Source organism: Nicotiana tomentosiformis, chromosome 6 (assembly GCF_000390325.3).
Source record: "Nicotiana tomentosiformis chromosome 6, ASM39032v3, whole genome shotgun sequence".
In the NCBI taxonomy this organism is placed as follows: domain Eukaryota; kingdom Viridiplantae; phylum Streptophyta; class Magnoliopsida; order Solanales; family Solanaceae; genus Nicotiana; species Nicotiana tomentosiformis.
In genome coordinates, this window is record NC_090817.1 from 119,944,565 (window position 1) to 119,956,869 (window position 12,305).

General features: G+C 41.2%; 1 protein-coding gene across 1 annotated transcript; it reads left to right on the forward strand.

Moving 5' to 3' along the window:
* Positions 1-351: 351 nt before the first annotated feature.
* Positions 352-795, forward strand: LOC138894663 (uncharacterized). The gene has a single exon (XM_070179380.1). It carries the CDS (start codon positions 352-354, stop codon positions 793-795), a length of 444 nt encoding a protein of 147 aa, XP_070035481.1.
* The last annotated feature ends 11,510 nt before the right edge of the window (positions 796-12,305 follow it).

The following is a 12,305-nucleotide window of genomic DNA, read 5'->3' on the forward strand; positions in this document are numbered from 1 at the left end:
GAAGCAATCCCAACTAGAACCAATGATGCTCAAGTGGTGTATGACTTCTTAAGAAAAAATATCTCTACCCGCTTTGGGACACCTAGAATGATTATCAGTGACAATGGGTCACACTTTGTGAATAAGCATTTTGTTGCACTGCTGTCAAAGTATGGGGTCACACATAAAACGGGAACCACGTACCATGCCCAGACTAGTGGGCAAGTCGAAGTGGCTATCTGTGAACTTAAATGAATTCTTGAAAAGACGGTTAGTTCTTCTCGTAAGGATTGGTCGGTAAAGTTGTAAGACGCTCTATGGGCATGCAGAACTGCGTTCAAAACAACCATAGGGACTTTACCATTTAAACTAATGTATGGGAAATCGTCCCACCTACCTGTTGAGATAGAACATAAAGCTTATTGGGAAATTAAGATGCTTAATTTTGATTTTAGTCTTGCAGGTGAACACAGGTTGGCACAAATGAATGCATTGGAGGAGTTTAGACTAGACGCGTATGAAAATGCGCGGATTTTCAAGGAAAAGACTAAAAGGTGGCATGATCGTCTGATTAATCCAAAAGAGTTTCATGAAGGGGACAGAGTCTTATTGTACAATAGTATACTCAGATTATTCCCCGAAAAATTTAAGTCTAGATGGACGGGGTCGTATGTGGTGAAACATGTATCACCATATGGGGAAATTGAGATCCAAAACCAGGACGAAACGGAAAGTTTCAAAGTGAATGGGCACAGAATAAAACCGTATCTTGCTGGAGGATATGCTCAGCAATCCTCGAGCATCAAAATCACTTGAGGATGCTCGGTTGACTCAAGCTGACGACTATAACTCAGAACTACTTCTAACTCTTCTATTAGTTAGATTTTTCACTTTTATTTATAGTGTAGAATCAATAGTTATTAGTGTATAGTATGATGTGGTAGGTACAGGAAGGTACATGTCGTGGAAGGTAGAATTTAAGGTGTCTAAAAGACCCCTTTTGAGGGTATTCATGCGCGACCGCGCATCTGGGGCGTCACTTCGCGCACTAGGTCGCACACCAGGTAACGTTATACGAAGTGGTACGTGCATGGCCGCGCATATGATGGGGTGACCGCGCACCTAGTCGCACATTTTCACTAGTGTACTGCCTCAAGTGTGTGACCACATGCACACCAACCGCGCATCAAGTAAGTTTTTTCCTTTTTATTTTGGACTTTCCCCTCTCAAAACCCCTAATTCTAAAATTCCCTCTTTTTATCCCCTACACTAAACAGCCCTAATTTCAAACCCCCCCCCCCCTCCCCACCACTCTATCCTCTCTCTCTATAAGACAAACAACACCACACCATCCCCCCTCCTCTTCTCCCTTCACCCAACCTCACGTGTTTTCTCTCCCAAGTCCCTTCAGGTAAGTGAGATACTGTGCTTGTTAGGTGTTTGTAAAATTGCCTCAATAAGATTATAGGTATAATGTTGTGACCAAGTGTAAGGGTGAAGTCTGAGTAGCCTCACATGGTTCTCCAAGTGATTTATTAGCTAATATTTGGCAGTTTATTGCAAGTACTATGGCGCCAACCAAGAAACAAAAAACCATAGGTGCATCTACAAGTGGTCACGCGGGCACATCCCGGGCCCGAGCTTCGGCTTCTGCTCGGTCGTATGATCAGAACAAATTTGTCTCTTCGGAATCCCAAGAACGATTCCAACCAAAAGCAAGCAAGAAGACCATTCTGGAGAGGGGAATTGATATTGGGTCCCTCCAGAATAACTGTCCATGTATGTATCATGAGTTGGTCAGGCGCGGCTTGGGGATATTCTTGAAGAACCTGACGAAGCGAACATAATGGTTGTTCGGGAGTTTTATGCAAACTGCCCAGAACATGGCGCCCATGTATGCACAGTCAGGAAGAAAAGAGTGGACTTCTCCAAGGAGGCCATCCGAAGGGCCTATCATTTGCCAGAATTCATGGAAGATCCGGATACATGTGACTACTACGGCATGCACAGCAGAGAACCATATATGTGGCGCCTGTTCTTCACAACTATTTGTGTACCTAGAAATGAGATAGTATGGATAAAGGAGAGACGAAAAATTCACTCGGCTTCGCTGACCTTTGAAGGGAAGTGCTGGCTCTACATTATCAATAACCACATGCTGCCTTTAGGAAACGCCACTGAGGTGAATGGTCCTCGGCTCTTATTTAGTTCTTTATCAATGGCCACGATTTTGATGTGACTTAGATCATTCAAGCCGAGATGTTGATTCTTTGTCCTATGCAGAGGTATGGGTTCTTTTTCCGATAATTAGTCACTCGGTTATGTTATGGGGCCCGAGTACCGAAAAAGGGACTTGGATGGAAAAGTAAAGCGTGAACATAAATTTCGGGAAGATAAGGTTGTAATCGGGAAGGACCCTACTAGGCCCACTGAGGCGGATAGCGAGGAATCTGATGTGCCCGAAGAGGGAAACGAAGATGTCGCTGCTTCTCCACCACATGAGTCGGGTGTTGGGGTAATGTCAGGTGGCGGTTGGGACACGAGAATGAGTGCTTTAGAGCAGGAGATGGCGGGAATGCGTACTTCTGTCTCTGATTTGGGTAATCGAGTGGGCGCCCTTGCTACACAGAATGCCAAATCCGAGAGGAAGATCATGGCATGGCTGTGTGCGCTTGGTCGGGCTTGTCATCTGGACCCCGGAACCGTCTTCGACACGGACTGACTTGATCAGGGGAGTTTACTTCACCTTTGTATTTTTCTTTGTGTGTCATAGGGGCATGCCACTATTTAAAGTGTGAAATGGAGAATATTTGTATGTTGTATGTATACGCATTTTATTTTTGGTAGCAGTAGTTTGTTTTTGTTAGTGTAGTAGTTAATAGATAAAAAAAACACAAATACATAAAAAAAAATTAAAAGTTTCGATTTTTCCCCGATGATGGATATCATTCGACGGGTTTCTTGAGGGATTAAAGTCAAAATAAAAAGACAAAAAGATTTTCTCTTGTTAGGTAGTATATTAATTCACCCTTGGTTTTTCTTTGTGTCGCGGTTCTTTTCCAAAGATTTTGATTAAACCGGGTGTAGTTAGTTTTATTTTTTTTAGTAGGTACCCCTAGCTCTGATTTGAATGGGAAGGCAACATCTCTTGACTCTAATATACCTAGAGAATAACTATAATTAATTAAAATCCTACTTGATCCTTGACTGAATGAACTCAATTAGTAGAGTAGTACATTACGGGCAAGTCTATGGTACGTCTTTTGTGGCATATGAATGTTATTTAGGAGATGTCACGACTCAGAATTCCCACCTTCGGGATCGTGATGGCGCCTAATATTTCACTTACTAGGCAAGCCAACGTTAGAGAACCGTTAAGTCAATTGTTATTCAGTTTCAACAAATAAAGTCAATTAAGACGTAATAAAACAAAACCGAGTGCGGAATAACATATATTCCCATAATATCTAATACAATTCGGATCTGGAGTCACAACTAACGAGCTTCTAAGATTTTCTACAAAAAAAGTGAACGAAATACAATTGTTCTGAATGAAAAGAAACAATAAATTAAGGAAACTAGAAAGGGACTCCAAGGTCTGCGGATGCCATCAGATCTACCTTGAGTCTCCGATAAGCAAGTCTGGATTGTCGAGTCTCGCGATTTGCTAGGGCCAGTACCCAAATCTGCACAAGAAGTGTAGAGTATAGTATGAGTACAACCGACCCCATGTACTCGTAAGTGTCGAGCCTAACCTCGACGAAGTAGTGACGAGGCTATGACAAGACACCCACATAATAAACATGTGCAGATAATAATATATATGTACAAGAAAACAACAATAACATCTAAACATGTACAATTGGGATGGGGGTATGCTAAAGGGGCACTAGATATAAGGGATACAATGGAAATGATAACCAGAACAGTCAGCATGCTTTTAACCAATGGAAACAACTAAACAAAATGAAGAAAATTACACAGCATCACCCTCCATGCTTTTACTCTCAACCTCACGACATAAATCAATAGATACGGCACGGAATTACCCTTCATGCATTAACTCTCATAACATGGCACGACATCATCCTTCGTACATTAACTCTCATAACATGGCACGGCATCACCCTTCGTGCAATAACACTCACAATATGGCACGGCATCACCCTTCGTGCAATAACACTTACAATATGGAACGACATCACCCTTCGTGCATTAACAATTACAATATAGCACGATATCACCCTTCGTGCATTAACAATCACAATATGACACGGCATCACCCTTCGTGCATTTCACATACGGCACAGCATCACCCTTCGTACATTAACACTCTCCCTTACATATAACAATGTACAAATAATAACAGGGAGATAGGATCAACAAGAACAAGCATGACTTCAACAATAGTTCTACAATACCAGCCTCAACATTGGAATCAATACTCAATTATCACAAAGCCCATAAACACGGGAAGAACGATCAATATAACGAATAACTAGTCTAAGCATGGATATCGTGATCAAAGTAAGAACTAATTGCAAGGAACAAGTCCCACCCGTATGCTTTAACCGACAACAACGCATAAGTACTCGTCACCTCACATATACATTGTACCCAACATCTAAACATGCAGCATATAGACAAACAAGTCTTAATCCCTCAAGTCAAGGTTAACCACGACACTTACCTCGCTCCAAAGGTCCACTCAAAGCTCAATCGCAGCCTTACCTTTCAAACAAGCCTCCGAACTAATAGAATCTAGCAAATTACCAACCAAATAATTCAAACTAAGACTTAGGAACTACCCACGATTGCAAAGGATTCAATTTAGGTCATTATTGAAAAAGTCAACAAAAGTCAACTCCGGGGCACGCTGGTCCAAACCCGAAATTCGGACCAAACCCGATTACCCATTCACCCCCGAATCCGGTTATGTAATTTGTTTTGGAATCCGACCTCAATTTGAGGTCTAATTTCCAATTTTACAAAAATCCCTAATTATACCCGAACCCCCAATTTTCACCATGAAAACACAAGATTTTTGGTTGAAATCTTAGGAAATGTAGTGAAAGATTGAAAGAAACTAGTTTGGAATCACTTGCCAATGATTTGGGGTAGAAAGGTTCTTTGAGAAATCGCCTCTAGGGTTTCTTGTTTTGAAAATTTTGAAGAATGAGCAAAAATCTCGTCTAAGTCAAGTTTTACCCAGCTGCAGATGTCGCAATTACAATATAAGGTTCGCAATTGCAAGAAAGAGGTCGTAATTGCGAACTCCTTCAGAAATCCCAGTGATCGCAAATGCGATAAAACAGCCACAAATGTGAACCCTGCAACCCTCGCAAATGCGGCCCTACCTTCGCAAATGTGAAGATTCTCAAACAGTGCTGAGTCGCAAATGCGACTCTGCCTTCGCAAAAGCGGAATAGTTAAGCTCGCAAATACGAACTTTAGCCTCGCAAATGCGAACCCATCAGAGGTTGCAAATGCGATGCATGATCTCGCAAATGCGAGATCATTGGCCTGCACCAGAACTGAAAACACCAGCAACATTTCTAAGGCCAATTTCACTCTGTAGCCTATCCGAAACTCACCCGAGCCCTCGGGGATCCAAACCAAACATGTACACAAGTCTAAAAATATCATACGAACTTGCTCGCATGATCAAATCACCAAAAAAACACCTAGAACTATGAATCGGACACCAAAATCAAATGAAATTTTCAAAAAACTTTAGAACTGCTATATTAACAACCGGACGTCCGAATCACGTCAAACCAACTACGTTTCACACTAAATTTGACAGGTAAGTCATAAATGTAGTATCGGACCTACACCGGGTTTCGAAACCAAAATACGGACCTGATATCCAATAAGTCAAATATTGGTCAAACATTTCAAAGTCATTAAGATTTTAACTTTCAAATTCCAACAAAGTGCGATAACTCGGGCTAGGGACTTCCGAATTCGATTCCGGAAATACGCCCAAGTCCCAAATCACTATACGGACCCACCAGTACCGTCCAAATATGAATCTTGGTCCATTTGCTCAAAATGTTGACCGAAGTCAACTCAAATGAATTTTAAAGCAAAATTTTTATATTTTCTCAGTTTTTAACATAAAAGCTTTCCAGAAACACGCTCGGACTACGCACGTAAATCGAGAAAGGCTAAAATGAGGTATTTAATGCTTCAAAGCACATAATTAGGTTCTAAAACATAAGATAACCTATCGGGTCATCACATTCTCCACCTCTAAAATAATCGTTCGTCCTCGAACGGACATAGAAAAGTACTTGGACTAATGAAAAGGTGGGGATATCTATTCCGCAAGTATGACTCGGACTCCCAAGTAGTTGCCTCGATGGGCTGACCTTTCCACTGCACTCGGACTGAAGGATAACTCTTCGACCTCAACCGACGAACTTGCCGGGCTAGAATAGCCATTGGCTCCTCCTCGTAAGTCAAATCCTTGTCCAGCTGGACAAAGCTGAAATCTAAACACATGGGAAGGATCGCCATGATACTTCCGGAGCATGAACATATGGAACACCTTATGAACTACTGATAAACCCGGTGGCAACGCAAGCCTGTAAGCCACCTCTCCCACTCTCTCAAGAATCTCAAAAGGCCCGATATACCTAGGGCTCAACTTGAACTTTTTTTCCGAACCTCATCACACCCTTCATGGGTGATACCCAGAGCAACACTCTCTCTCCGACCATGAATGCAACATTACGAACTCTACGGTCGGCATAACTCTTCTGCCTGGACTGAGCTGTGTGAAGTCGATCATGAATAATCTTGACCTTATCCAAGGCATCCTGTACTAAATCTGTACCCAACAACTGAGCCTCCCCCGGCTCGAACCATCCAACTGGCGATCGGTACCGCCTACCGTATAATGCCTCATAGGGATCCATCTGAATGCCCGACTGGTAGCTGTTGTTGTAGGCAAACTCTGCAAGCGGCAAGAACCTTCGAAGTCTATAATAAAAGCATGGAGCATATCCTCCAATATCTGAATAGTGCGCTCAGACTGTCCGTCCGTCTAAGGATGAAATGATATGCTCAGCTCCACCTGCGTGCCCAACTCACACTATACTTCCCTCCAAAAGTGCGAGATGAAATGTGTACCTCGATTAGAAATGATAGACATAGGAACACCATGAAGACGCACGATCTCGCGAATGTAAATCTCTGCCAAGCGCTTTGAAAAATAGGCAACTGCCATAGGAATGAAGTGCGCTGACTTGATCAGCCTGTCCACAATAACCCAAACTACATCGAACTTCCTTTGAGTCCGTGGGATTCCAACAACGAAATCCATAGTGATACGCTCCCACTTCTACTCAGGAATCTCTAACTTCTGAAGTAAACCACCAGGTCTTTGATGCTCAATTTTACCTGCTGAAAATTTAGACATCGGGCTACATATGCAACTATATCTTTCTTCATCCTCCTCCACCAATAATGTTATCGCAAGTCCTGATACATCTAGGGCTTTGATACCAACTTGTCACACCCAGAATTCCCACCTTCGGGATCGTGATGGCGCCTAACATTTCACTTTCTAGGCAAGCCAACGTTAGAGAACCGTTAAGTCAATTGTCATTTAGTTTTGACAAATAAAGTCATTTAAGCCAAAATGAAACAAACCCAAGTTCGGAATAACATATATGCCTATAATATCAAATACAATTCGGATCTGGAGTCACAACTCACGAGCTTCTAAGATTTTCTACAAACAGAGTCTGAACGAAATACAATTATTCTGAATGAAAAGACACAGTAAAATAAGGAAACTAGAAAGGGACTCCAACATCTGCTGACGCCAGCAGATCTACCTTGAGTCTCTGATAAGCAAGTCCGGATTGCCGAGTTTCGTGATCTGCTAGGGCCGGTACCAAAATCTACACAAGCAGAGTGTAGTATGAGTACAACCGACCCCATATACTCGTAAGTGTCGAGCCTAACCTCGACGAAGTAGTGACGAGGTTATGACAAGACACCCACATAATAAACCTATGCAGATAACAGTATATGTACAAGAAAATAACAATAAGAGCTAAACATGTACTATTGGGAGGGGGACATGCTAAAGGGGCACCAGATATAAGGGATACAGCGGAAATGATAACCATAACAATCAACATGCTTTTAACCAGTGGAAACAACTAAACACAATGAAGAAAATTGAACAGCATCACCCTTCGTGCTTTTACTCTCAACCTCACGACATAAATCAATAAATACAGCACGGCATCACCCTTTGTGCATTAACTCTCATAACATGGCACGGCATCACCCTTCGTGTATTAACTCCCACAACATGGCACGACATCACCTTTCGTGCATTAACACTCACAATATGGCACGGTATCACCCTTCGTGCATTAACACTCACAATATGGCACGGCATCACCCTTCATGCATTCAAAATCACAATATGGCACGGCATCACCCTTCATGCATTCAAAATCACAATATGGCACGGCATCACCCTTCGTGCATTAACACTCTCCCTTACACATAACAATGAACAAATAATAACAGGGAGATAGGATCAACAAGAATAAGCCTGACTTCAACAATAGTTCCACAATACCCGCCTCAACATTGGAATCAATACTCAATTATCACAAAGCCCATAAACACGGGAAGAACAATCAATATAACAAATAACTAGTCTAAGCATGGATAACATGATCAAAGTAAGCAATAATTGTAAGGAACAAGTCCCACCCGCATGCTTTAACCCGACAACAACGCATAAGTACTCGTCACCTCACATATACGTTGTACTCAATATCTAAACATGTAGCATATAGACAAACAAGTCTTAATCCCTCAAGTCAAGGTTAACCACGACACTTACCTCGCTCTAAAGGTCCACTCAAAGCTCAGTCGCAGCTTTGCCTTTCAAACAAGCCTCTTAACCAATAGAATCTAGCAAATTACCAACCAAACGATTCAAATTAAGTCTTAGGAACTACCCACGATTGCAAAGGATTCAATTTACGTCATTATTGAAAAAGTCAACTCCCTGGCCCGTTTGGTCCAAACCCGAAATTCGGACCAAAACCCTATTACCCATTCACCCCCGAGCCCGGCTATGTAATTTGTTTTGGAATCCAACCTCAATTTGAGGTCTAATTCTCAATTTTACAAAAATTCCTAATTCTACCCAAACCCCTAATGTTTACCATGAAAACACAAGTTTTTTGGTTGAAATCTTAGGAAATGTAGTGAACGATTGAAAGAAACTAGTTTAGAATCACTTACCAATGATTTGGGGAAGAAAGGTTCTTTGAGAAATCGCCTCTAGGGTTTCTTGTTTTGAAAATTTTGAAGAATGAGCAAAACTCCCGTCTAAGTCAAGTTTTACCCAGCTGCAGATGTCGCAATTGCGAAATAAGGTTTGCAGTTGCGAACATAGCAATTGCGAGAAAGAGGTCGTAATTGTGAACTCCTTCAGAAATCCCAGTGATCGCAAATGCGATAAAACAACCACAAATGTGAACCCAGCAACCCTCGCAAATGCGAAGATTCTCAAACAGTGTTGAGTCGCAAATGCGACTCTGCCTTCGCAAAAACGGAGTAGTCAAGTTCGCAAATGCGAACTTTAGCTTCACAAATGCGAACCCATCAGAGGTCGCAAATGCGATGCCTGATCTCGCAAATGCCATATCAGAGGCCTGCACCAGAACTGAAAACACCAGCAACATTTCTAAGGCCAATTTCACTCCGTAGCCTATCCGAAACTCACCCGAGCCCTCGAGGCTCCAAACTAAACATGCACACAAGTCTAAGAATATCATTCGAACTTGTTCGTGTGATCAAATCGCCAAAATAGCACCTAGAACTATGAATCGAACACCAAAATCAAATGAAATTTTCAAGACACTTTAGAATTGCTATATTAACAACCAGACGTCCGAATCACGTCAAACCAACTCCGTTTCACACCAAATTTGACATGTAAGTCATAAATGTAGTATTGGACCTATACCGGATTCCGGAATCAAAATACGGACCTGATATCCAAAATTTAAACATTGGTCAAACATTCCAAAGTCATTAAACTTTTAACTTTCAAATTCCAATAAAGTGCGATAACTCGGGCTAGGGACTTCCAAATTCGATTCCGTGTATATGCCCAAGTCCCAAATCATGATACGAACCCATCGGGACTGTCAAAATACGAATCCAAGTCTGTTTGCTCAAAACGTTGACCGAAGTAAACTCAAATGGATTTTAAGGCAAAAAATTCATATTTTCTCAGTTTTAACATAAAAGCTTTCTCGAAACATGCCCGGACTGCGCACGCAAATTGAGAAAAGCTAAAATGAGGTATTTAAGGCTTCAAAGCGCAGAATTAGTTTCTAAAACATAAGGTGACCTATCGTTTCATCACAGGAGAGTGAGTGAATTCTTTCTATCTTGAGTTCCTAATTGTTCTTAATGTCTTTTATGTGTGGAATTACTCTCTATGTTTATGTGAATACACTAGATTCATGAAGGAAAGGTAATGCTTGACCTATGTGTTAGAGTAAGTAAGCGGGTTATAGCTAATGCTTGGTGCTTTTGAGTCAAATCTTAAGGTTAAGATGTTAAAATATTGTGCTTAATCTATTTTAAAGAGTCTTGGTGTGATGAGTCTTGAGGGTTGTTGAAAAAGGTCATATTTTAAGTGAAGTGTAGTTTGATTTCTCAAGGATGAGCAACGGTTTAAGTGTAGGGTGTTGATGGTAGGTTATAATTGCGTATTTTGGCCATTAATTGCACTCTAATTCGTTGCATTTTACTAGTGTTTGATCTTTAAATGGTATTATTTTGTACTTAGTGTTTTTTTTACGCTTTGTAGAAGCGATTTCGAGTTACGATGAGGTTTTGGAGATAAATCGAGCTATTCTGGAGTTTTGAAGTCTGAGTAAAAGCCCATAGATTTAGTTGGGATCGTAATCGAGGATCAAGGGACAATAATGCACTTAATGAAGAGAAACAACGAATTGAGCAGGAAGCCACCCAGGTGCCCGAGCGCGCACTAGGCGCACAAGTGGAGCAGAATACTGTCCAACATGTGTGGTCACCTGCCCAGGTGTGCGACCGCGCACTTCTGGTTCGGAAAATTTCCGAAGCCTATTTTTATTATTTCGGAGGCGATCCCCCTTGACCTATACGAAGCCCAACTCATCTAAAAAAAGGGTATCTTGGATTTCTAAAGCAACTTTTGGGAGAGAGGAAGGCAAGGAAGCAACGAAAACGCAAAATGCTTGATCCAATTCATTCAATACAGAAGTTGGTTTGAATTTAGGAATTGTAATGTCTTCTTGTTCTTCTAATACTCTTGTGATGAATACTTTCTCCATTATGGAGTAATCTTTCTTAGGGTTATCAACGGATGTTGTGACTTGATTATCGTTTTGAGTTCTACTCTATGTTAACTGCCCGAATTCATTGAATGAGTTATTAATTAAATTGCAAGGCTTATTGTAGTTTTACTTTAATCGAAAGAGAAGTGTTATTGCTAATCGCATTGTGACATATTGTTTGGGTTGATTTTACGCCTTTTCAAGGTAATCGAAAGAGTTTAGTGTGATGACTCAAAAACACTATTTATCCTTCCTCGACTTGCGTGCACAGTCCGTATAATTTTTATATAAAAAAATTGATTAAAATGCGAAATAGAGCCTTAAAACTCAACTGAGTTGTCTTTGGTCAACATTTTGAGCATATAGATCCGCATAAGTATTTTGACAGTTCCGGCAGGTCCGTATCGTGATTTGGGACTTGGGCGTATGCCCAAAAATTAATTAGGAGAGCTCAAGTTACGACCATTTAACGGAAACTAGAAATTTAAAGGCTAAAGATTTCCAAGTTTAACCACAGAGTTGACTTTTTGATATCAGGGCCGGAATCCAGTTCTTGAAATTTGAATAGCTCTGTTATGTCTTTTATGAATTGTGTACCAAATTTGAAGTCATTCCGGATTCATTAAACATGTTTCAGCACAAGATTTGTAAATTGAAAAGTTTGAAACACAAAAGTTCGAATCGAGGTGTGAATTGTAATGTCAGCGTTGTTTGACGTGATATGAGACCCCGAGTAGGTACGTATTATGTTATAGGACTTGTTGGTATATTCGGATGGGGTCCCGAGTACCCGGAGTGTGAATCGAATCGAAATCGGTAAAACTAAATTGGACTTAAGCAAAATCTCAAATTTTACTGCATCTGCGAAGCCTTGGCCGAAGAAGCGGCTCCGCAGAAGCGTGACTTGCATCGCAGAAACGGAAGTAGAGGAGCTGGGCAAGAAGCCGCAAA